The 27,340-nt window shown below is 40.0% G+C and overlaps 1 protein-coding gene across 2 annotated transcripts in view; it reads right to left on the bottom strand.

Moving 5' to 3' along the window:
- Positions 1 to 26,376, bottom strand: part of LOC143295835 (protein phosphatase 1 regulatory subunit 21-like) — a 26,626-nt gene extending 250 nt beyond the window's left edge. The window contains exons 1-19 of one of the 2 annotated variants that reach the window (XM_076607481.1): positions 26,312 to 26,376; positions 24,890 to 24,958; positions 24,134 to 24,280; positions 23,211 to 23,318; positions 21,824 to 22,047; positions 20,886 to 20,980; positions 19,749 to 19,951; positions 19,017 to 19,118; positions 18,590 to 18,678; positions 17,275 to 17,411; positions 16,290 to 16,382; positions 15,214 to 15,341; positions 13,153 to 13,323; positions 11,098 to 11,292; positions 9,749 to 9,922; positions 8,547 to 8,696; positions 7,148 to 7,246; positions 6,223 to 6,375; positions 1 to 4,305 (exon numbers count right to left, since the gene is read on the bottom strand). The exon at positions 1 to 4,305 is cut by the window's left edge and continues 250 nt beyond it. In XM_076607481.1, coding sequence (XP_076463596.1) covers positions 4,282 to 4,305; positions 6,223 to 6,375; positions 7,148 to 7,246; positions 8,547 to 8,696; positions 9,749 to 9,922; positions 11,098 to 11,292; positions 13,153 to 13,323; positions 15,214 to 15,341; positions 16,290 to 16,382; positions 17,275 to 17,411; positions 18,590 to 18,678; positions 19,017 to 19,118; positions 19,749 to 19,951; positions 20,886 to 20,980; positions 21,824 to 22,047; positions 23,211 to 23,318; positions 24,134 to 24,280; positions 24,890 to 24,958; positions 26,312 to 26,362 — 2,412 coding nt within the window. In that variant the 5' untranslated portion in view covers positions 26,363 to 26,376 and the 3' untranslated portion in view covers positions 1 to 4,281. Of the gene's footprint in view, positions 4,306 to 6,222; positions 6,376 to 7,147; positions 7,247 to 8,546; positions 8,697 to 9,742; positions 9,923 to 11,097; positions 11,293 to 13,152; positions 13,324 to 15,213; positions 15,342 to 16,289; positions 16,383 to 17,274; positions 17,412 to 18,589; positions 18,679 to 19,016; positions 19,119 to 19,748; positions 19,952 to 20,885; positions 20,981 to 21,823; positions 22,048 to 23,210; positions 23,319 to 24,133; positions 24,281 to 24,889; positions 24,959 to 26,311 lie in introns of both variants that reach the window. The other variant, XM_076607480.1, reaches the window with a different exon arrangement.
- Between the last annotated feature and the right edge of the window lie 964 nt (positions 26,377 to 27,340).

Genomic DNA, 27,340 nt, shown 5'->3' with positions numbered 1-27,340 from the left:
AAATGAATGTCCAGTTTCAACATTTAAAATTATCAACAACGAACACAAGCACTTTCTGAATGGACATTTTAGGCATGGTACTTTCATGAAAACTCAAGGTTCAAGGAACATTCCCTTGCTCTTCACAACCATGTGTTGGCTCTTTTTCTTTTTTTTTCTTTTTATCACAACAGATTTCTCTGTGTGAAATTCGGGCTGCTCTCCCCAGGGAGAGCGTGTCGCTACACTATAGCGCCACCCTTTTTTTTCCTGTGTGCAGTTTTATTTTGTTTTTCCTATCGCAGTGGATTTTTCTACAGAATTTTGCCAGGAACAACGTTTTTGTTGCTGTGGGTTCTTTCACGTGCGCTAAGTGCATGCTGCAAATGGGACCTCGGTATATCATCTCATCCGAATGACTAGCATCCAGACCACCACTCAAGGTCTCATGAAGGGGGAGAAAATATCAGCGGCTGAGCCGTGATTCGAACCAACCCACTCAGATTCTCTCGCTTCCTAGGCGGATGCGTTACCTCTAGGCCATCACTCCACTTAACACTGACTTACAACTGGTGTGCTTTTCAACCGTCAAAAACTAAAGCTCCAACTGGTTCAACTTTTTTTTTTCTTTCTTGTTGTCATCTTCTTCAAAGGCAGCAAAAGATGGCTGCCTGTCATTTTGTATTAAAGACAGGGAGGTTGACGGACCTCATCTTTAAAACACAAAACTCTTCTGTGCAGTTTTTCTTCTTTGCTGTCTCTCGCCTTTCTTCACTTTACTGACACAGTCCTTCAATTCAAGAGGACAGAAGTCCCGAAAATAATTGGCAACAGGGTTTGATTTGAATCTAAGGAGGAGGTAGAAGTAATACCAAAAAAAAAAAAAAAGAAATGCTGACCAGGTTGCAAACTCCAGCACACTGTTTTCATGCTGGGAATGGATCACAAGAAAATGAGACCTCTGGGACACCAAACAAACATGGAATGTTACATTCAGTCAGTGACAGATTCTACTGAAAGTTACACTCTATCCATCTGCTTGCAAACCGTTTTCTGTCATTAGCCATCCAAGCTAAAGACAGTTCAATATTCTAGTCCAGAATACACAGAACAGTACGGTAAAGTGGCATGTAATATTCTATGAGCAAAAGACTCTTTCCAAAGGTGAAGAAGTTGTCAGATGTATAAACCAACTCTGTGATTACCAAACTGATACACAACCACTGGATATTAACACCTTCTATTCATCTAACAAGCTGATTCCAGTGGCACAATGACACAAAATGCTGCACTGTCTTCATGTTACATTTACCAGAACAACAACAACAAAAAATCTACAAAAACAAACAAACAAAAAAACAACCACCAACAGATATCATCTACAAAGCTGTTTTGTCAAGAAACAAACAACTTGCATAAACAAACATGAAAAACAGACAAAGAAACATAAATAGACAGACCACACAACAAATACTTATATTGAAAACAAATATCAATCTCATCATTTTTATCAACAATTTCATGGTCATAATTAGACAACAACAAAAAAAAACAATAACAACAAAACACAGATTCAAAATTGTCATTGTTGGTATTATCTGAAAATCAGATGAGATATCAAAATCTTTAAAAATGGATTTTTATCTATGATGTGCTTATGATGGCAGGAGCTTAAGAGCACACTTGAGAAATCTTTACAAAAAAAAACAAAAAAACAAACAAAAAATAAACAAAATAATGCCTTCTTTAAATGATGTCTGGTTATTCTGTCAACAGATCTATTTCCTAACAAAGAGATATCTTTACCAGAATTTGATTCTTGTTGTAAGTTCTTATGTACAATGCCTTGTTTTTCCTACTTCTATGGTACAGTTCTGTGTGTGTGTGTGTGTGTGTGTGTGTGTGTGTGTGTGTGTGAAATTGAGTGTGAGTGTGTGCATGTGTGGGTGTGTGGGTGTATGGTTGTGTGAGTGTTTGTGTGCCCATGTGTATGTGTGTGCATGTGTGTATGTGTGTGTGTGTGTGTGCGTGCACATGTTTACATGTGCATCTCTCTCTCTCTGCACTTCCTATCAGAAGTAAACAAACATGATCTTTCCTCATATATCATTATATAGTATCACATTTCACACTTCCCACAACAATTCATTTTATTCTCTCTACCATTCTATCAGTTGTCCTAGTATTCCTAAAACTGCTTGCAAAAGCTAGGACATGTTACTCTCTAATTACATATAATATACATATATATGTTTAAAATACATCGACACTGACAAATCAATCACAACAGCATGTTCTGTTAAATGCTCACGTCAAATTTTTTTTATATACTAATTTCTGTCTGATACATTCACTTAGTTGTTCATATTTTTCTGCCTTCCCTTCAAGATGCCGCCACAACACATTCAACCACAACGAACAGTAATCTGGATTGGGATATACACGTCATGGAATACACATGTATATTGTCTGAATGGCTTTGTGGGTTATATTCTTTTGATGTGGATGTTCCAAAAAAACGAATGGGATTTCTCACAGGAGCAAAAAAACAGACCTGATACATGCAGACGCAATATGGATGAACGACATGTTAAACACTGGACAGAAAAATACAGTGATGGGGGGCACGAAGGAGATGGGAAGAAGGTGCAGTTTTAGTAAGAGGATACTGTAAATAAATGTCCCTTTTCAAACTGATTAACTCTATTATTAACGAGATTAATAAACACAACGTCCACAAACACAGAGGCACACTGGTGAAAGTATTCACCAGTACTGACAATGTCAGCACAGTATCCTGCGCCAATACGCAACATGTGTACACTGTACAAAGTTACCGGTTCAGTCGGTCTCTGTTTCACTCAGAATGTGCATCACACCACTCTGACAAAGACCAGCATCAGACGCACTGCACATAACGACAGCTACCATAGTGACCCTGTCTCTTCTTCGTTACATCCAGTTGACCCACGCATTTACAGAAGAATCTTCCCGCTTGTCTCACACAAGCTGAAAGCTGTGACCAAAACAGTGAAAAATACTACCAATGAAGGATGACCATACTACACATTGTGGATACAACCCAACTGTTTGAGACACACTTCCCACAATGTATGTGGTACCAAAAAAAAAAAAACAACTACAAAACTAACACAGTTCAAGCTCACTGACTACGGAACAGAATGGCAAGACAAACATGTTTCAACAATCTCAGTCTGCTGAACCATTAGAATTTTTCTTACATTCTCCTTAAAGTTATTGCATATACATATATACATACACATCTATCCATACATACAGAGAGAGAGAGAGAGAGTGAGAGAGAGAGACACACACAGAGAGAGTGAAAGAGAGACAGAGAGAGAGAGCAAACTATGTCAAAGTGAAATTCTGATTCTTCACTACCAACACAAACCATGTTCAGAAGACAGAGCTCCTTTATCAAGTGTGTGTGTGTTGTGGTGGTGATGTTTTTCTTGTTTTTGTTTTTATGTGTGTGGGTTGGGTTTTTTTTTAACAAGAAGATGGATTATGGAATGACCCGAGACACAAAAAACTCAGAAAAAAAACAACATCAGGTGGTGAGGAACGGGGAGGCTGAGAAACTGAGGGCCTGGACAAAACGTCACATAGCTTGTTAGTTGTGTTGGCCTGAACAAATGTGGCAGCAATTCCTTGCTCTGTTTCCACACAGAAAACAATCAGATATTCTTTGCACAGAAAATACAGCATGTACAACTGAACACATGACGTATAAATCTGTATCCCCCACACACTGGTCTCAAGTTCAAGAAGCGATAATTCTGCATATCTTATCTTCCACGCTTTCAATGCTGCACTGTCATCAAGCAATTTATCTCTGTCAATTTTTGTGAGTTTTTTTTTGGTTTTGTTTTTCTTGGTTCCCATTTATTTCCATAAAAAACAAAAAACAAAAAAACCACACAACTTCCGCCCATACATAACACAGATTAAGCAATAAACAAGTAATGGACAGGCACACAGACAGACAGATGGATGAGAAAAATTCTCTTGTAGATCTAAAACAAAATCAAACTTTCCCTTCCCACATAAAATTCAAGATTTCTCTGTCTATCCATCAGGTAAATACTTTGTTTTTTGTTGTTGTTGTTTTTTTATTATTTTTTTGCAGCACAACTGCAGTCACTAACACATCACAGTTCAAAACTCCAACGAACACCACCACTGGCCACTGCCAGGGACCACTGAGCACAAGTCCTCCAACAGATCTAGTCTGCTGACCTGTAAGGCGTTGGCGTCCTTTAACCGTTTGTACCGTCATCATTTCTTGGTCTTCTTGCCCACCTGTGCACAATATGAAAAAGGTCCGAGTTCATGCATGGTGAGGAAATATTTTCTGCTGAGGTACAGATTATTACTCTTGGTCTGAATACTTGTTATCAGCTATAGATGATTATTCATGATGTACCTTTTCGAATATGAGCTGAACACTTTAGTATTGTTCATTACTTAAAAACCAACAAGACATTTTCTGGATTATATACCATTACACATGATCTACACCCCTCTTCCACTATGAACTGTACCCAAGAATTTAACCAATGGCCAAACACACAGAGTATCTCTACTGCATCCCTACAGCTCAAAAATCTTTTTTTCCTGTTAGTATTTCAACAAAGACGTACATTTCTCTTAACTCCCAATGTTGCCATACCCAAGGATCAAGTATTGAGAGAAAAAAACAGAACCTGTTGCATCATTTTCTTGAAGCATGGTGTTCTTCGTTTCAAAAGCAAGTCCAATCAAATTACGTTGCTCAGAGCCTTGCCGACCACTCAAGGCTATCTCCACATTAGCATCTACTTCAAGTCAAGGTTAAGGTACAATAAAAACTCATCACTGCTTCAATCTTTTCACTCAAAAAGTTTTTAAAATCTTCCAGAGTTTAAAAACAGCCTTCATAACTATCATGTACAGTTTTCAGGTAGAAGGAAACAATCTTTCTTTCCCGTGAAGAGAAATCACACCAAGAGAAATATGTCGTGACCAAAACAAAAAAAAACCAAAAAAAAAAACCGAAACACAAGTGTAGCCAAACGCTCAGTTGGCTATGATAATCATAGTTCAACTGACAGCACATGCCGTGAAGCAGATGACAGTTTCACTGCAGTGACAGTGTCCAACCACTGACATATCGAGGTAACTCGCGTGGCGTAACGCTATTCCAATTCGAATTTGAACTGAAAGCTGTTAAGCGTTGGCCAGTCACTTTCCGAGGCACAGCTCTCAAATACACATATGTGTGTCGTACACAATGTCAGCTGCCTAACATTCTACTGCACTGTCTTCTTATCTTCTTCTCTCCTTATAACTATTGTCAAATAAAACAACAGAAAAACCCTTTGTGACGGGCCTCTATATGTCCTTGGCCTATGCAAAGGAGCTTTCTATCCTTTCTCTTTTAAATTACTCCAGATGAATAGTTTTCTCCCTTGCTTTTCCCTACAGATGACCCATTTGTTAGGGTTAGGAAAAAAATCACAAAAAATACAAAACATAAAGTAACTGAATGAAACTCACTGTACTTGACCCACTGACCCCCCTCCTCACGTCGTGTGAACGCCCACCCCCCTCCCTCTTCACTGCTCTCAGAAGCTGAATCACTATCAGTACCTACTTGCTGGTAGCTTTCTTCACTACAGATACTTTATTCAATGTCTTCATCATCCTCGTCAATGTCAAAACCTTCAGTTTGAAGCATTTCAATCACTTCAGCAGTGGTAAAAGCCGCTGTTGTGATCTAGTTTCCTCCAAAAATTTCCACTTGTATCGCCTGTGACATCACTTTCAATATGTATGCAAATTAGCTTGTCATGTGGGGTCCTGAACTCGCTGGCTTGCTGTGGAGCGTGTTGTTATGAAATCTCATGAAGAAACTTTCCATTCAACCCTTGACACGTTCGCAATGTCCGGTGTAGCTGCGACTTTTTATGCTATCCCATGAGGAAAATGGGGAAAAACTTTTAATTGTCAAAACCGCTACAGTGTTCCGTCATCCAGAACGCTACCTTAAGTCAGGAATGCTATAGCGTTCCATCGTTCGGAGTGAGTTCATCCTGTAAATTCAGTAATTCAGTAATTCTTTTGTACCCCCTTGATAATATACCACTCTGTTCACGCACGGTGTTAACTCTATCGCACAAATTTCATGATTATATAATTTCTTTTATTCACTGCTGAACATGGAAAGAAAGGAGATACCTTTCCAAGGACGCCTTTGCTCTGTGTCTGCTGTGCACGAAGGTCGTCAATCTCATCCTTCTGTTGAGCCAGTTTCTCGTTCATGCCTGCCAGGTGCTCGCTCATCATGCTCAGCTGGCCCTCGTAACTGCGGGTGGTTGTCTGGAGCTCATCCTGGGGGGAAAAAAAACAAAGAAAGAAGAAGGGTTAGCTACTTACTGTTCAGTATCTAAATGTTTACTTGGTTCTTTCCTACTTACTTTAATTTTCAGTGTATACATTGTGGATCTGGTGAACCCATCTTTGTCATTAAAAAAATGTAATTCAAAATCCTTTTTTTTTTTCATTCCTTTACTGGATAAAGTGCGTGTCGCAAGTGAGTCTTGAAGGCCTTGCCTCTCTTGTTTTCTGTATCAGATTAACTCTAGATTCCATGTATTCCTCAAATCCTGTACTGGAATTGTTTTGATTTTTTTTTTTTTTTTTTGTCGTCTCAGTTAATAAGTTAACGAATAAAACATATCTTGCAAATAGCAATTCCTGTTCTGTTGATGTGGGGGTCTCAGAGACCCACATTTTCTATAAAATAAAATAAAAAAACCAACAAAGGGTACTGTTACGAAAATGTGCACCATTTACTTAGCCCCTCTTTTCAAACACAGCCTCCAGCCTATCATCTGCACTGTTTCAATAGCATCACTTCTCCAAACACAGCCACACCTGGGTGCAGTCTTAGCAGCACTGGTAGTACACACGGCACTATCAATGTTAGGTTGCAACCAGGCCACACAACAGAAGAGACCCTGCCCTGCCACTGAATCACTTTTTGAATGGTGTTCTTGATTCAACATGCACGGGATACCCTTCTGCCAAACCCCCAACTGATGACAACATTCTCCTAGTCGTCATCATAAAACGTACAGGTATTATCATTATTATCATTTACCTTGAGCTGTGCCATTGTTTGACTGGCCGCCTTCAGCTCTTCCTCAGCTATGGACTTGGATCTCTCCGCCAGACTCAGCTGCTTGTGCAGTGCTCGCACCTGTCAACAGTGGTATGTAGCATGACTCGCCTGCTGGGTTAATATTAGGGTGACATACCTGTAGCTCAATTACTTCTTCTTCTGCCTGTGGCTCACACATATTCTTTTTTAATTAATAAATTGTGATTTCATGTATTATACAGCCTTTTATCATTTGTTTGTTTTTGGGGGGTTTTGGGGGTTTTTTTTGCATATGCATGTGTGAAATCTTCAGTTTAAGGTCTATTCACTAGAAGTGAAGCGTATGCATGTGTGTGTGTGTGTGTGTGTGTGTGTGTGTGTGTATGTGTGTGCCTTTTTCAGTATGCGTGTGTGTGTTCACGATTCTGTGAACGTTTTTTGTTGTTTGCAACCTATTATATCATCTTAAATGTTTCACAGAGGTGAGGTGGCTGCCTGTGTGTGTGCACACATAAGAGTGCTCATGTTTTGTGTACATGGCTAAGCGGTGTGTGTGTGTGTGTGTGTGTGTGTGTGTGTGTGTGTGTGTGTATTCAAGTGTGAGCGTGCATTTGCATGTGTGTATGTAAGTATAGCAAGCATGAGTGTGCATTAGCAAGTGTGTGTGTGTGTAAGTACAGCGAGCATGAGTGTATTTTACCAAGTGCGTGCAAGTATGTGTGTGGATACTGCCTATGACTTGAGCCCACACGCACGCCTTTTTATACCAGCCTTTGTGTATGCATGCGTGCGTGCGTGCGCGTGCGTGTGTGCATGTGCGTGTGTGTGTGTGTATGGGTAAGCACAAAATCACAAAAGTGCACAGCACACAAAGACTGTAATGTCCCCACCTATGCATGGAAGTGGACAGCTTTGCTGTCAGCCAGCTGCATCTGTGTGAGTGTGAGTGTGTGTGTGTGTGTGTGTGTGTGTGTGTGTGTGTGTGTGTGTGTGTGTGTGTGTGTTTGTGTGTATACGTGTGTGTGTGTGTGTACGCGCGTGTGTGTGTGTGTATGGGTAAGCACAAAATCACGAAAGTACACAGCACGCAAAGACTGTAATGTTCCCACTTCTGCATGGAAGTGGACAGCTTTGCTGTCACCCAGCTGCATCTGTGTCTGTGTGTGTGTGTGTGTGTGTGAGTGTGCTTGCGTGTGTGCGTGGGTAAGCACAAAATCACAAAAGTGCACAGCACGCAAAGACTGTAATGTTCCCACCTCTGCATGGAAGTGGACAGCCTTGCTGTCACCCAGCTGCATCTGTGTCTGTGTGTGTGTGTGTGTGTGTGTGCTTGCGTGTGTGCGTGGGTAAGCACAAAATCACAAAAGTGCACAGCAAGCAAAGACTGTAATGTTCCCACCTCTGCATGGAAGTGGACAGCCTTGCTGTCTGCCTGCTGCAGCTGCAGCGTCATGTCGTTGATACGCTGCGTGAAGTGCTCCTTGATCAGCTGTTCCCTCGTCTCCGCGTCCCCAGACCCGCTCTCCCGCCGCATGTCCAGCTGACCCACCTGTACGTGCACACACAGTTTCCGTGACACAGCCGATCATGCTGGCTATGCGTACCTGCTTTTTTTTTGTTTTTTTTTTTATAGACTACAAAGGCAAGGCTTATTCCTTAAGTTTGACCCAAACTTTCCTTATTTTACAGACTATTATGTGATACTTTTCCCTTAAGTTTGGTTTTTCATACTACTGTGTACAAGGCAATACTTATTCCTTGAGTCTGACACATGCTTTCTATATTTTGCAGACTATTATGTGATACTGTTTCCTTCAGTTCGGCCCTTTATAATACTGTGTACAAGGTAATATGTATTCCTTAAGTCTGACCCAAGCTTTCTGTATTTTACTGAATACGACGGCAATACTTATGCCTTAAGTTTGACCCAAGCTTTCTTTCTGTGTTTTACTTACAAAGGCATTACTTATTCTTTAAGTTTGGCCCATGCTTTCTGTATTTTACTGACTACAAAGGCAATACTTATTCCTTAAGTTTGACCCAAGCTTTCTTTCTGTGTTTTACTTACAAAGGCAATACTTATTCCTTAAGTCTGACCCAAGCTTTCTGTATTTTACTGAATACGACGGCAATACTTATGCCTTAAGTTTGACCCAAGCTTTCTGTATTTTACTGAATACAAAGGCGATACTTATTCCTTAAGTTTGACCCATGCTTTCTGTATTTTACAGACTATTATGTAATACTTACTGATACTTTTTCTTTAGGTTTGGCCCATTATGATACTGTGCACCCAATGTATGGCTAAAATGTGTCGAAATGCTGCCATTAATCAGAATCAGAGGTCAATCTTCGATCAGGAAAGTATGACATTTGTGACATTTGTAGCAATGAAAGCAAATAAAACCTTCCCATGGATCAGAATATAAACAGCTCACAAATGACCAACTATGGATAGCGGAGACAGGATGGATTCAAGACAGCAGAGATCGACAGAGAAGACGTGCGAGCATAAGATACCATTCATATCCTTTCAAGTCAACAAACAGAAAAGCATAGAAGCATGCCATTTCACATGAACATGTTTATACTCACTCTTACAGTTTCTATGGGTCCGCTGGAAACCGAGCCTGTGGACTCAGTGCGTCTCTCAGAAGTGGGCAGAGAAATGCGGTCGATGTTGTCTTCTATAGAACCAGCCACACTCGTCATGGCACTGCCGACACCACTGGAACTACGCAGCATCTCCAACTCTTGTTCCATCTTCTTCACTTTCTGTTGGAACCAACATGGATTCGTCATCACTGCAAGGCCACGCATGTTCTTTTAACATCTTGCGTTTGTTTTCCAATTTTTTTTTTTTTTTTAGTCTTGCAAATAAGAGGAATGAAATGTTCCTCCTTTCTTTCCCTTCATCTCTACAAGAGAAATAAAAGGGAATTTTCTTCCTAAAATTACGTTTAAGTAACACACTTACCATGACCCACTAGTGCAGACTCCGGCAGGTCTGATTCCTGTCTTGTGCAAACTACTATCCGCCTATGCGGAGAAAATGAAAGTAAATCGATACAATTTTCCTCTCTACCTACTCTGAAAGCTCTTAAAAATACAGGTGAGAACAGGTCTTAAAAATACAGGTGAGAACAGTACTAACTGGCTGCCAGCCAGTGTCGGTGGCAGCAGCACTAACCATTAGCTGCCTTGCCAGCCAGTCAAACCGGCATATGAGTTTCCCCTTCAGCTTCCCAGAGGAAACTTCCCAACATTTTCCAGTGTATGGACTGGGGAAACTTAGTTCTATGATTAGCTTTGGGGATAATTTAGTAAATAGTACCAATTCGTCTAGATGCTGTGTAGTGGCACTAGCTGGCCACAGCAGCCTGATAACCAACCAACCAACCAGTGGGTTTTGTCACTTCATGAGGCTGGTATCTTCCATGAAGAAAAAATGTCGGCTGGAGAAAGAGTGGCAGTACTGTCTCTCTCAATTTAGCATATCATAAACAGATAGTGAAAGATTTTCTATTTCCACTGATACCCGATGTAACACTGTTAATAACAGGCTAGGTACCATAAAGAATCTTTTTTTTTTCATAAAAGTGGCAAAACATGTGCATCAGCCATAACTGTACATCAGTGCGAGTGTGTATGACACAGGTATCAGCTCACACGAACTGCCGTGTCTGGACAGCTTTAACCATTTAGTAACACAGGAAATGAAAGATGAGCGCCCAATGGCAGCCGTCAGTTGACTCTACCCAGGTAGGCAGCCTGTTGTGCAAATGACCCCGTGTTTGTAAAGCGCTTAGAGCTTGGTCTCCGACCAAGCGCAGGCGCTATATAAGTATCCATACATTCATCATCATCACCCAGCGTTGGTGAGAGCAGCACTGACCTGTTGTGATGGCATCAACCTACTGCCACCCAGCATTGCTGAGAGCACCACTGACCTGTTGCTCGTTGTCGTACTTGATCTTGAGCAGCTGCAGCTCCAGCACATAGTGCTCCTTCTCCTGCTCCAGCTTGCCCACCTTGTCCTGGAACACGGCGATCTGCTTGGCCAGACCCTCCTTGCTCTCCGCCGAGCTCAGCAACGTCTTCCGGTTCTGCACCGCCACCCGGTGCGGCACCGAGTCTGGCCGTGGCTGGTGGGGAGGGGGAGGAGAAGCTCAACAGTTGTATACATAATATCAATATGAAAAATCAACAACTAGATATCAGTACATTTATATCATGTTTTCAAATCTCTCAATGCGCTTTACAAGAACATGTCAGTCTGACACAAAGCATCACTCTTACACATACACACACACACATTAACTCATTCTACCCCACAGCTACATGCCTACTTCAACTCCCCTGGACCAGCACACTACAAGAGACCACTGCAGAAATAAACAGGGTGGTTCACTAAAACAGCAAAAATCGATGGAACAAAGCTTCGTTTTCATGCTTCCGGAATCCGCAAACAGTTCAGTTTAGAATGCCCAACTGCACCGGGCAAGAATGAACAAAATCAGAATAATGTGTTGGTACAAGAATACTCGTACCTGGTCCACAGGGGATGTAATCATGGTATGAGTTAACTAGTACCTGGAGCAGAACGAGTTAAAGGAATAGATGTTGATTCATAGCATACAGATATGGATATTATATCAATGCTATTATCATTATTACCATTCTATCATTATCATTATCATTACTATGACTATTATACATTCTTCTTCCTCTGCGTTCACTCGTATGCACACAGGTGGGCTTTTTACGTGTATGACCGTTTTTACCCCGCCATGTAGGCAGCTATATTCCGTTTTCAGGGGTGTGCATGCTGGGTATGTTCTTGTTTCCATAACCCACCGAACACTGACATGGATTACAGGATCTTTAACGTGCGTATTTTATCTTCTGCTTGCATATACACACGAAGGGTGTTCAGGCACTAGCAGGTCTGCACACATGTTGACCTGAGAGATTGTAAAAATCTCCACCCTTTACCCACCAGGTGCTGTCACCATGATTCGAACCCGGGACCCTCAGATTGACAGTCCAACGCTTTAACCACTCGGCTATTGCGCCCGTCGACTATTATACAGACAACAGGGTCTGCTGAAATCATTCCGCCGGACACTTGATAAACTGCTCAGGTGACAGTGTGTCTACTTTGCTTGGACGCTAGAGCGTGGATTTTTCTTGGATGCCAGAACAAGTATTTTCATGACAATGCCTGAGCAGTGCTCTGGAATCGAATTTTCTTTTCAAGTGTAAACGATCTGGGAAGGGATACAATTCCTGGGCAACTTACTGACAACGTTTGCGCACAGTTTGAGCATTTTCAAGAACTTTTCTGCAAGTTTTAATGTGATCAAAACTAGAAAGTCATGTTTCACTACTTGGTAAGTATTGTTCCACGGTGTATACAGTGCTTTTGATTCTGATAATGATATTCAGAACAAATGCCGCAAACACTGAAAACTGAGGTGGTATGTGACTGATCTAATGCAAACTGTCTTTCTTATAGTTTTTATATCATCAGAAATTCACTGCTGAGACATCCAAGATGGGACAGATTGCACAAGCTGTAATTCTCACAGCACTGAAACAGTTATCAGGAGTTCTTGATGACAAGATATATCTGCTTGCGTTAATGGATATTTGAGTTAAGATACAAAAGGTCTAAGGAAGTGTCATCAGAGCTGAAACAAGCAATGTGCTGATGCAAGAAAGCTGGTAAAACAAGATGATCACAGTGTGCATACACCTGACTCATTTATCTCAAGACAAACAGTAAGTATTTGTAAATTCGATATTCAAAACACACACACACACACTCTCTCTCTCTCTCTCTCTTTCTCTTTATAAAGTCGCACTTTTCCTTCAAATCAAACTTACAAAAAAAACACGAAACAAAACTCAAACAAGTGCACTTCACCAACCAATTCCCTCCAAAGTAAAACGGAACAAAACACCAACACCTACACTCAGCCACGGTACAAATACATACATACCCGAGAACTGAGAGAAGACAGGTAACTGGCCGTCTTCTGCCTGAACTCTGTGACGGCAGGGTGGGAGCGGGGCCCCTCGCAGGATGGCTCCGTGCCAATGCTGCTGCCCCGGGTACGGTACCCTGCACCCTCTGTGAAAAAGTCCAGGTTTCCCGACATGAATGCCGACATCTGAAAAAAGGTAAGAACAAAAAAATAGACAAACAATTAGTAGGATCAAAACAGTTATCTTGCACAATATAAATAGACCACGCAATAATAAAAATATGTATTATACTATATAGTTTTGAACTGTATTGTAATAGACCATGCAATAATAAAAAGATGTATCATACTATAGACTTTTGTATTGTATTGTAACTGACGACCATTTACAACAATGAAGATTCACCTTGTCCAAATTCTGGAAATGAATAGCTTTTTTTCTAAATTATTTTTTAAAATCTTTCAAGCATGCATGGGTGCATGATTTTTGTGTGTGTTTTTTTTTTCATGTGGGTGTCAATGTGGGTACGTATGTAGATATACATTATAGATGTATATAGCCATGGTTATGTGACTCTATGTCAAGTTATGTTAAAGTGTTCTGTGTATGTTTGTCTGCATTTTTGTTATTTTTCTCCGCCTTTTGCTGTCGTTATCTTTGTAAAATTTTCAATAAAAAAGTAATTTAGAAAAAAAAAAGAAGAATCTTTTGGGGGTGAAGAACTGTCCACAGTCGAGTGATAAGAAAAGTATGGCAATAACCAGATAAACACTGTTGTATTCATTTTTGTTTTGTTTTTGGGTTTTTTGTTTGTTTTGTTTTGTTTTGTTTTTACCCAGAACACATGACTTAAATATAAAGGAAATTTTTTCCTAAAATTACGTTTATGTAACATACTTACCGTGACCCACTAGTGCAGACTCTGGCAGGGAGTCTGATTCCTGTCCTGTGCAAACTACTACCCGCCTATGCCAAGAAAACGAAAGTAGCTACGGCCGATAACCTCCCGGAAGTAGGTTACCTCCCCTCTGTATCCCTGACTAGCTTCCTCTTTTACCGGCAGCCATCCCGACTCCTGATCCTGTGCTCTTCATACAGCTAAGGGTTTTTTTTTTCGTATTTTCTGTCTGTCTATCGATTCTACATATGACATAAATATAAACGACTCTGGAGGAGGGGAGGTGGAAACGGAGGAGGAGTAAGATCAGAGAGATGGGTGGGAGAGGAGGGGGGGAAGAAGCTACTATGTTGGACCTGGTTTATAACGCAAATAAATCTTAAGAACAGAGAGGTCATGACAGGAAAGCTATCTGGAAGTTCATGGGTTTGCTGCCTCTTCCCTTTTGTGTGAAAGAACGTTTGGTGAGACTTGCCTTGCTGATATTCACCCATCCCGTACTACTGGGATAGTTCTTTCGATCGACGCTTTCTTTCCCCTCTTCCTTCTTTTGTTTCTGCCCCACAGTTCTGCTACAGACGATCACCTGGCTGATTTGCCAGACCTAACCGTGCAGCAGATCACTAACACACACTCATCTGCATTCTCACGTGTCTAATGCATGCATTTCCTGTTACTGTACGTTTGCATGGGTGGTTAATAGAAATGGCCCATGACCATACATCAGCTGAATTAAAACGTTTCTGTGGCCAGACAAGTGTTGAAACGATCATGAAAATGAGTGCAAGGAAAACAGGGATTAACTCTCTCCATACGAACGGCGAAAGAGGCAATGTTAACAGCGTTTCACCTCAGTTACCATCATCAAAATATTGCAAGCGGAAGGCTCTTATACTGAAGAGGTGAATGTTGACAAAGAATACCACAATTCTGATGACGGAAGCTAAAGGTTGGGTCATTCAGACACCCACTGGACATCCGAGGGGTCTGTGCAGAGGAGAAGAGAGGACTGGCCGTACTGAGTGAGTTAAGAGTGCACTCCCATATATGTATATAGGTCTGCTGTAATGTAAAAGTGAAAATTTTGAATAAAAAATATATCAAAAGAAAAAAAAAAGAACTGAGAGGTCTGGGAAGGGGAAAAGGTGGGTGGAGCAGGACAGGGCCTGCTTATTACCTTGCCTGTGCTGGTGACAAGAGAAACGAGAGAGGACACGACGCACTCGTCTGTTGTCTTCAGTTTCTGTGTGGCTGTCGGCAGCTGGTGCTCCAGGGAAACCTTAGAGTTGTAGTGTTTAGACACCTCTGAAATGTAAAAATAATAATAATAATAATAATAACAATAATAACAATGTCAGTTTATATTGCACCTATTCTCTATACAGGGCTCTAGGCACTTTACAAAAATGGGTAAACACACATAAACAAGCACACACAGATACTCTGAAATGTAGAAATGATAATAATGATAATAATAATAATTATCCAAGTTTATACTGTACCTATTCTCTTGATAGGGCTCTATGCGCTTTACAAAAGTGGGTAAACACATAAACAAGCACACACACACAAATACATACACACACATGTACAAACGTTTACACATACACACACATACACACATGCACATACACACACACACAAAACACATATGTACAGACACCCACACATCCACACACTCACATACACAACAAGAACAATGGAATGGCATGGTGTATTCTATATTAGTTAAAAGCGTACTTTCAGGTAAGACTTGAATGAAGTGATAGCAGAGTACCTAATCTGCAGATTTGTTTCCAGCACTGCATGCATGCATGCACATGCGTCACACACATCCACACATGAAGTCATAAGCACACACACGTGCAGTCATACTCAAACATATTTGCACCAACTAAACATCCTCAAACACTCAGAAAGTTTAATGTTGTAGTATGTCTGAAATAGAGGAAAGAATAAAATAAAAATATATATATATATAAAAGAGAGAGAAAGGAAAGAAAGAAAAATCGAACAGGGCCTTGTGACACAAAAACTTTCTTTTTCAACTTAGTGCACAAGCCTATCTTTGTGAGTTAATCACAAACGCTCACGGATACATCTAAACAACTTCGTGAAAAGCATGCACATACACCACATGCTCACACACACACACACAAACACACAGACACAGACACACACACTCTTTTCTGCTTAGAAATCTCATAAATGTTTAACAAAAATTCTGCGATTTTTTTTTCTTTTCTATGTCACCTTTGATGGATTCATGTAGGTGTTCCAAAGCTGTACTAAGCAGCACAAAAAACCTGGGATGGCTGGACTGTGGATGACCATCAGACTGTTTGCCTGAATCATTCAAAACATTAAGGCATTCAATTTCATTTCTGTTAACAACTTGTGATTGTTCATTCTATAATTAATCTCCCTGTTAAGATTAAAAAAAACAACTCTCCCACCACCCTCCCCCCACCTCCCATCACTTCTAATTCCTTATGAACTGAGATCTGTTTCATTTATGATTATGAATCATGGGTTTTTTCCTCTTTCTTTTTTTCTTTTCTTTTCTTTCATGATGCTCATTATATTATTTCTTTGTTAAACATCTGAAATTACTTTCCTTATTAAAAATAAAAATCACAAAGTCCCTGAAATATCCTGGTACTCAAGACACAATCTTCAGTCTTACATTAAAATGAGGAAAAACAGCAGATGCACAGACGACAAGGTAAAGATCAGCACTGAGCAGCCAAAGTTATGTGTGCTGACAAATCCCATTAACTTGGGTATAATTACTGAACTACTTTCTGTTCAATGTCAGTATATATCTGTTGTATCTTTGGCATAATTACTGACCTACTTTCTGTTCAATGTCAGTATATATCTGTTGTATCTTTGGCATAATTACTGACCTACTTTCTGTTCAATGTCAGTATATATATCTGGTGTATCTTTGAAATTCTCCAGTGACAATATTTTTTTCCTGCAAAACATAGCATTCCAAACCTTGCAGAGGTAATTTTTTTAAAGCAGATCTGTACCAGTGTAAAACAAACAAAAATAAAACAAAATCATAACTGTTACCAGCTCTGTTCTACATCATGTCATTAACTTTCCAAGAACAAATAAGGTGACTGATTTGTAAAAAAAAAAAAAAAAAAAATTGTTTTGTCATATTTGAGATGTGTTTTGAAGTTCTGTTTCTTTTTCTTTCTCTTGTTTTTTTCTCAACAGAACCTACTCTGCGTGGCAAGTATGGTGATGTAGGTGTCCAGTTTGTTGAAAGTTGCACTCAGTCTGGCCAAGGATTTCAACAGCTCTCGGTTCTTGGTGGCTAGAGTGGAGGTGCAGGATGAAACTTGACTTTCCTCTTCAAGACTGTTTTGGACAACAAATAACAAAAACCACACTGTAGAAAAAGCCTTCCAAGTTGTGACAATGAGGTGCGGTCTTATGATTCTTCACTGCTAATGCACATCACTGAGAAGCGGCTGGAACAAGGTCTAACTATTCATAATCAATTTAAGAAATTTTCTTCCTAAAATTACATTCAAGTAACATACTTACCGTGACCCACTAGTGCAGACTCCGGCAGGGGTCTGATTCCTGTCCTGTCCTGTGCAAACTACTACCCGCCTATGCGGAGAAAATGAAAGTAGCTATGGCCTGATAATCTCCCGAAGTAGGATACCTCCCCTTTGCATCCTGACTAGCACCCTCTTTTGATGGCAGCCATCTTGACTCCTTTATTTTTTTGCAAACTATCTGATCAACAACAAAGTTGTAAAGACAGTCCATTTACAATAAATACCTGACATACCTGCATACCACCTGACATGTGAATCAATGAATGAGAAGAGGGAAATATTTCATCATTTACATTCAAAGCTGCACCGATTAAAAAATCACCAATATTATGAGTGCAACTGCAAAGGCAATAAATATCAAACCAAATGGTCCTTGCAGATATTTCTAAGCTAATTTGAACAGCACAAAAAAGCCTGAGAATACTGTCAGACTGTGAACTGTTTTCTTGAATCATGCACAACCGAGATGACGTTTTACATCTGTTATCTTAAACCTTAAGTGTAAAACATTTTCGCAGGCATTATACAAGCAAGGACAGATTTCTGGTATATAAATATTTGTCTTTACAACAAATCAGTTTCACTCTCATTTTGTCCTCTTTTTCCTTCAAAAGTCAACACATCATTTCAAAATAGCTGCTTGTAATCTCTATTTTTGTTAAAAAAAAATTTTTTTTTAATTTCCCTATATCATTATTGCTATCAATTTTTCTCCTCATCTAAACAACAATACGCTATGAAATCCATAGCTACACATATCTTAATCTTTGGACACGATTCCTAAACTCTTTACATCATCATCCACATAATCTACCCACTAAGAAACTTTGCAAGATTAATCAAAATAAATTATGCATACACACACACAAAAAAAAATGTTTGCAAAATATGGCTATTCTCTCATAATACCATTTCTCCAAATAGGGAACAAAAATAAAAGAAAAAAAAACAAAAACAAAAAAAGCTCACCTTAATATCTGGTATGGTAAAAGCCTGTTGCAGTATGCAACCAGAAGGGAAAAGTTTTTAGAAAAGTCTTGAAGATCTGTTGCTGTTTCCTGCAATCAGCAAAAAGCACTGTTCTGATGCTATGAACAAATACAATAAATACACACTAATTTCTACTGTCTTTTGGACTAAGGCAGCATAGCTAGAAATTCACAATACAAATACTAAGATTTTTTCAACGGTCACCACTTTTAAAATAAATATTTATTCTATTTCCACTGCAAGATTAAAACAAACACTATCCAAACCAAACCCCTGATGATGATGACAAAGCAGATACAACCAACACCTTTATAAACCTGTTTCAGTTTAAAACATAAAAAAAAGCATAAATCAAACAAACAGCAAAGCAAAAAGTTCAGTGCGTCCGAAAATAACAGAAACCTACAAGTATGGTGAGGGAATCATCCCTCAGGTCCTCTGAGAACTGCTTCAAGGACTGGTCCACCGGTCGCAGGTACGCCAGATTCTCGTGCAGGTATTTACAGTACTGAAAGCAAAACGGACCAAGGTTCCAACCAGCGTTGTCAATAATACATGCTCTCTTAATCTGTACTGCAAATGGCTGTTTCAGTTCGACCGATAAGTGTGGAATTTAATTTCCTTCATTTGTGTCAACTTTTAACTGCTGTTTCTCTTTCGAAATGATGGTGTTATCACTGCCACGCTTACCATGCCCACACACACACACACACATACACACCACTCATCTTAGACCCATTAGACACTCGTCTTGTTCACACACACACACACACAAACACATAAACACACATACACAAATGTATCATTACTCACAATTATTTTGTTCTCACACACACAAACCCATACGCACAGACACACACACCATTGTGAAATTACATAAACTCATTTTGATAGCACACATGAAGCAACACTGAAGGGTGTACCTCATTCTCATGCTTCTCTCAACACCCCCCTCTTCCACTCCAACACCCCACCCAAAAAAGAAAAAAAAGTGGGAGGAGAGAATTGTAAGAAAGACTTTGCAAATAAAATGGATAATGCATTATGAAATTTTAAAAAAAACAACAAAAAACATGTGGGAACATCAACTTAAAACATTTAAAAACAAAACAAATTTTTAAACAAATCCCTGCATCACCTTCGTGTTGGTAGGACTGAGAGGTTCCGTAACTCCGTCAGAAGGATAGATGCGTGAGCGCTGTTCACTGTAGGTGAAGAAGTTGGACAGGCCCTGAGTTAACTCCCCTACCAGGTTGGCTGCCTGACCAATCAGCTCACGAGCCCGCAGCTGATGCTTGCGGTCGTGTGTGGGAAGGTTGAGCCCATTCAAATCTCTGTGTCCTGCACATTATTTTCATTGAATTGAAAATCCATACCAAGAAACAAATGAGCACGGAAGTAGCATACACACACATACACCACATGCGTGAACACACATACGCACAGAGATAAACAAAACGACTTTCTTTTTCTTAATTTCTCTTCTTCCCCACCTTCAATTTGCTCACAGTGACTCCCACATTGCCCACCCCAAGCTCCTCACACCCACACCCAGGCATGGACAGCACAAGCTGTCATCACCAAATAAAACAAGACTGCAGTGTTATTGTTTGTTACCAATACTGTTCTTAAAGGATAGCTTATCATAGGAACAAAACAAATCAATCATATAACAAAAAAAAAGATAAACCTTCATCATCATCAATATAAACAAAACAGTCCCAAAGTCAGTAGCCTTTTATGCCCTGCTCTCATGGTGACCTCAGTTTCGATACCTCTCCACTCCTGTGCTTGAGGTGAGTCCTGTCAATGTCTTCACTGTCGGCAGATTCATGGGGGGCTCTTGTTTGAGGGACGTGGTGGCGGTCTCCACTCTGGGAGGGACACTCACTAAGTCTGGCTCCACGACTAAGCCAATATTGTCGTTAGTAGGGGGCTTAGTAGGTGGCGTTCTAAGTACGTTAAATCAGAACAGGAACCACTGAGCACCACCGGAGTGACTCAGCAGCAGTGCAGGTTCTCATCTGGTGTGTGGCCTCCTGGCGACCTAACATCGATGGTTCCCTGTGGACTGCCGACACTGGAACTGTGACTGATGAACCCAGGTGTGGCCGTGTATGGGGGAATCTAAATGAGCGGCATCGGAGTAATACCACTGAAATGGTGCAGATAATGGGGCAGCAACAAAAAAAAAAAGACAAACAACAACGACAAAACACACACACACACACACACAGTCCTTCATGAAAACCAGGAAAAATAAATCAGCACTCACTGGTATCAATGAAGGGCAGTTTGTCAGAGATAATCTTGTTGGCACTGGACAAGCGACCGGACAAATCCTGGCTGACTGTGTTCAGTTTTTGTTCCCTGAAAATGTTCAGGCAACTAACTAAGACATGCATGCACAATATCCATGAAAGTTTGCATCTAAATAGTGAAGCCTAATCAACCAGCAAAATTACTGAGAACTGACAGTTCTGCTACATCACCACAACACACTTCACAACAGAACTTTGTAAGATGGACACCCCAATATCCGCGATGAAGGCAGCTGTATGCTGAGGTCCTCCACTCAGCTGTAGAGCTTGCAGGTCACTGGAGTTGGGATGGGCCAGTAACAAGGGAACTAGGTCTGCCATTCTTATTTTGCAGAAGCAGGAAAATCTTCATTCTTTCTACTTTCATCATCTTCATCAATATTTCACTCTCACCATTTCTATTCAAATTCAATATGTAATTCTCATTACCATAATAATCTTAAGCAAAAATATCAAACACTGTATTATTGGAAAACTGATTGTAGTATTATTATTGCATTATGTGTCACACTTTAAGCTTTTGTCAAGTAACGTCTTATGCAAGTACTAACTTAAATATGTAAGTCTGTGTTTTTTAAAGGTGAAAAAACAACAACAACAAATGGTTATCATGGCATATTGAATTATGCAAGAACATTGTATGAAATGAATATAGTGCTTGTGCATTAACAGTAAATTAGTAAACGTCTGGAAAATGAAAAGAAATGAAATAAATAAACATACTAAAAATTTTTAAATAAAAAAAAAAGATTGTAATATCCTATCTTACTTTCTAGTAAGGGGCTCATGCATAAATCTGGAAGAAAAAATTTTTTTTTTTTTTTTAATCAGTATTTCATATCACTCCAGCGTTTTCATCATTGTCCTTCATATTCTTCAGAAACCAACTCACGCCATTTCAGCCCGTGACCTGTAGTCCTTGATTTCGTTCTCCTGTGACTGCAGCCGGACCTCAACCATGGCCTTCTCCTGCTGCAGGCGCTCAATCTGCGTCTTGCTGGTCTGCCGCAGGGTGCTCACCACGTCCTCATGCTGGCTGCGGTCCTGCTCCGAGGTTCTGATGCGCTCTTCCAGATCCACTATCTGGCGCTCGTATGACGTGGACACCTCTTGTAGCTAAGGAGAGAAGGAAAGGACATTTCTTTTTTTCTTAAAATTGTGTTTAAATAGCCGAGTGATTAAAGCGCTGGACTTTCAATCTGAGGGTCCCCGGTTTTGAATCCCAGTTAACAGCGCCTGGTGGGTAAAGGGTGGAGATTTTTCCGATCTCCCAGGTCAACATATGTGCAGACCTGCTAGTGCCTGAACCCCCTTCAAGTGTATATGCATGCAGAAGATCAAATACGCATGTTAAAGATCCTGCAATCCATGTCAGCGTTCGGTGGGTTGTGGAAACAAGAACATACCCAGCATACACACCCCCAAAAACAGAGTATGGCTGCCTACATGGCAGGGTAAATAAACAAAGCGGTCATGCACATAAAAAAAAATGTTATATTCTGTCTGAGTGTGTACGTGTGCATGCCTGAAATCTGATCGAATGACACAGGAAACAAATGATGAGTGCTCAATGGCAATTGTCACTCGGCTCTACCCAGGTAGGCAGCCTGTTGTGTAAATGACTCCGTGTCTGTAAAGCGCTTAGAGCTTGGTCTCCGACCGAGGATAGGCACTATATAAGTATCCATATCAAATCAATTATATCCTACTGTACTGTGACCCACTGGTGAGGACTCCAGCAGGTGTTGGATTCCTCCAATCCTGTAAAAAGTACTACCCTGCTCGTGCAGAGAAATCAGAAGTGGATGTGGCTAGAGACCTCCCTTTGTATACTCCTTCCTTTCTATCTTTTTTTTTCCAATTCAATGGATCGGACATCACGGAAGTCTGTGATGAAAGTGCTGCAATGTTTATACTTTTTCTTGAAACTAAGAACTGTTAAATTTGTTGTGTTTTTTTTCATGCATCAATCTATCTTATGTCAGCAGACGTAGACAGACAAAATTATCTGGCACAGAGCCTCTGTTCTTCTGTCTGTCTTGCAGCTGTCTGTCTCTCCCTTCTCTGTCTCTCTAACTTTACCTCTCTCTCTCTCTCTCTCTCTCTCTCTCTCTCTCTCTCTCTCTCTCAGACTGTTCATTCTTCTCTCAGCCTTTCTGTCATTTTCATCTGCATTCTTATACTGTTCTTCTTCTCAAATACCTTTTGCTGTATCGGTATTACATTTACAGCATACCATTCATAATAACATCACACAAAAGGATGAAATCATTGAATACCTTGCTATGCAGTTTGGCATTTTCCTCTATCTTGCTCTGCAGTTCCTCCCCATACACACTGGTACTGTGCTGCAGTTTTTCAGGACTCGGAGTTTCCCCCCCTTTATGCTGCACAGCAAACCATGATGACCACATCAACTTACATTCTCATATTCAATGAGTATGATAATACTTTGCAATGGTCATTGCGAACTATCATCCACTGAGAGACTATCATCTTCATGGCATGGGTAGAAGAAGAGGAAGAAAGAAGAGAACAAAAAAAAGCAAAAACACATAAAGTCTAACAACAGTACCAAAAAAAAAAAACACAACAACAAAAATTGCTGGTTGTCAGTTGAAAACTTCTGGGATAACAAGCCAAGAAATCTTTAGGAATAACTTAGTTGAAAGACACAATAAAGAAAAAACACAAACAATAAGAGTACAAATTCCTATAAACCATTTTCTACTCTGCCATTGGCAGTATGTATAAACATACTTGAAACTGAATGGGAGAGGAAAATGGTAAGAAATCATTTCTTCAGTGAATGGCGTGTGTGTGTGTGTGTGTGTGTGTGTGTGTGTGTGTGTGCATAAATGTGCAATTTCTCACAAGTATACATGTGTGTGAATTTTCTAGTGTAAACAACTTTTTTCTTATCAATGCATTACCTAAAAACTGACAAGAACATGCAAACATAAACAACATGAAATGTTCAAAACGTGTGTGTGTGTGTGTGTGTGTTTGTGTGTGTGTGTGTTGATAAACACACACACATACATACATACACACACACAAATACACACATGCATAACACACTTAATCTTCATTCATTCCCGTCTATTGAGGATGTGCAAAAGAAGCATTAACGAATATATGTGGCATGCACAAGCATACTGTGATATTCATATGCTCCAGCACACATTCTGACTTGAGGCACCTTGTGTTTCTTTTTCTGTGACTCCAGCGTTTCCAGTTCATCCTGCAGCACCATCACCCGCTTGGACAGCTGCTGGTTGCGAAATGACAGACTCTCCACCTCCTGTTGAAACTTCCGCATCGACTGCTCCTTCTCCTTTAACTGTTCCTGTGAAGCAGTATAGTTTCTGTTTGTTAACAGTTAGCTAATCCTCTTCGTGCCTTGTTGGCACATAAAGCCACCCCCAGAGATCACACACATACACAGACACACACATGCATACACGCATACACATGCAGAAACACAGATACAGACATCAGAATTAATAACAAAGTTCTATAAATTCAAATATATACAAAAACTAAAACACATTAAACCATTTAAAGCATATGCACAAACAACAACAACAAACTTGAATATTTTTTTTTTAATGTCAACATTTAACAAATCAATGAATAATATTTCTTTATGCTGGAACTAGAGTAAGGCATTCTGGATACACATCTCGTGAAATATCTGTAACCATACTTCCTATCTCTTATCATCATTCTGCGACACAGTAACCATGAGTATTTGTATTTATTTAACCCTTCTTTTCCTCAAATAACAATTTCAGTTCTCTATAAAGAATGCCTTCAATGAATTTGGCGAAAGATCCTATCAACCTGCTTGCTATGAATTTTATTTCAGATAATAAAAACAAAACAAAAACAAATTATTTCTAAAATATAAGACTAAGAAATCTTTGATTAACTCAGTGCTTTTTTCAAAACATACCCTTGTTGAACTGCATTCTGTCTGTTCATCCAAATATGCCTTTTTCAAAACTGGAACTTGTGCCTTCAGCTGTAACAAATAATGGTGTCATATGCACTGTCATAAGTATTGTAGAAAACAATCTGTATGAATATTGTTAAGCATAAGTGGTTCAACAGTAAAACCCTAATGCTGATTTATCTTTAAAGAGAGAGAGATGCAATAAAAGGGCATGAAGAGGGGATGCACACACACTTAATTCATTCATTTCCATGTCAAAAATGTACAAGAATAAGCATATATCATTAATGAATCTGTGGCTTGCATGCAGTGTGTACACTATGTATCTGTGTATGTATGTATGTATCTATCTACATGTGTGTGTGTGTGTGTGTGTGTGTGTGTGTGTGTGTGTGTGTGTGTTTGTGTGTGTTATACACTCAACCAAAAGCAGGTATGAGGTATCATATTCAAACATGTTTATTGAAAAAATACAACTTTATGCACACACAGAGAGATTTTCATGTAGTGAGAGAGAAAGAGACAGACAGACAGACAGACAGACAGAGGAAAGAACATAAGGAAAAGAGGGGGGTTAATACTGGCAAATATACAATGAGAAGCTGAACAAACAGAAGACTAAAGAGACTAGCACTGACAAGTAACTGAAAGAAGAATTAATGGTTTCAGACAGAGCAAAAAATATACTAGAGAAATAAACAAAAGTGAGAGAGAATGTGATGCAATGATCACTATATAGTCATAGTTCTAAACGAAATAAATCAATATGAATATCAAAATATTTCATGGCTTTTTTATGAACTAAATTCTTATCAAGTGAAGAGCGTCGTCACAAGCTGAAAATATTGTACAGTAAGTGAATGAATGATGATCCTTTTAGTTTTACTTCAAATCTGTTTGGTGACACTGCATAATTTGCTATGACAGTATGAGATTCAAAAGACTAGAAAACCTCCTAAATCAACAACTGCATAGCATACAACTGTTCTTTTATTATGGTCTAATCTGCCACTGTCTATTACAGTCTGACTGACCGAAATTAGTGACTTTGTGGGCAATCTGGGTACATAAAAATGTTGGGCCTAAATTAATTTAGCCTGGGTTTGGGTTAGAACTGTCTTTGTTAATGTTATTGCTCGAAATGGTGTGGCAATTTGTGTTCATCAGCCACATTCTATATAATTTCTCTGATAGTATAAAACTGGTATAGTGTTCATATCACTTGAATCTACCGTCACATGGCGAAAATCTGTCACTGACCACAACCTTCCTTCGTTTTGCATTTGGGGGTGTGGCGTTTGGCAAAATGTCGAAACACAGAGTAATTTGGTGCACCTATCAACACATACAAAATGAAATCAAATGAGAAAAGGAAACGAAACGATTACATGGACATAAAAAACGGTTTGCACTCAATTATACCTTGGCATATTCAGTTGCAAGTTTCTGATACTTCGCTGTCAAGTCAGCCATCCTACAAAGCGGAAGTGGACATGCTCCTCTTTTGCAATGAAGAACAAAAGAGCATTCGATCTTGGGTTTCTTTCAAAGACATGTACCGCCCGCGGGCATTGTTTGACAGTCGAGTGGGAAAGGGGGGGAGAGAGACAGACAGACACAGACAGATTAGGAAAGAGAGTTGAAGTGAATTCAGTGAATTCAATAAAGTTTTCTTTCTGAGGGCAATCTGCAACAGTGAAACGAACATTTCTGCAAAATATGAGAGGCCAACACATTGTTTTCTCATATTTACTGCGATCGTAACAAAAAACAAAACAAAAACAAAAAAGCCATGAAACCTGCTTTGCGAGGCACAGATTGAGAGCACTTGGACTAAATTAGAGAAGTATATTACGATCGTAGCACTGAAATATAAATGGCATGAAAACCACATTGATAGCTATGCAAACAGACGATGGATCGATACAGACGTCGCAACATCGCCTTGCAAGCCCAGAAGATGAAAGTCATTTCATGTTCAACTGCAAAGAATACGAAGAATTGTTGCGGGAGCGAGGGGGCCCGGGGGGGTAGGGAGGGGGGGGGGCTGATTCTTTGAGAATGTGTCTTATAACCATTGCCAAGGTTTAATTGACAAATAAATTTGATTCTGATTCACACACACACATGCGGCATATACAAACTGCGCGCGTGCCTGAGCACGCCCGCCCTCCCCCCCCCCCCTCTCTCTCTCTCTCCGGCTCTCTCTCTCTCACACACACACTCCAGTCAGTGACACACACACACACACACATTTGTGATATCAGTGTGCGTGCGCGCGCGTTTGTGGGTGTCCGGCCAGTGTGTGCGTGGGGGAGGTGGGGAGGGGTGCCTCGGGTTTTTTTTCTTCCTTTATTTCACTGAGTTGGTGTATGTGTGTGTGTGCAGCGCCAGTGTGTGAGTGTGCCTCTGTGTGTGTGTGTGTGTGTGTGTGTGTGTGTGTGTGTGTGT

The sequence above is a fragment of the Babylonia areolata genome, chromosome 21, assembly GCF_041734735.1.
Source record: "Babylonia areolata isolate BAREFJ2019XMU chromosome 21, ASM4173473v1, whole genome shotgun sequence".
In the NCBI taxonomy this organism is placed as follows: domain Eukaryota; kingdom Metazoa; phylum Mollusca; class Gastropoda; order Neogastropoda; family Buccinidae; genus Babylonia; species Babylonia areolata.
The sequence above is the reverse complement of the archived record's forward strand: the minus strand, read 5'-3'. Positions and strand labels throughout refer to the sequence as shown.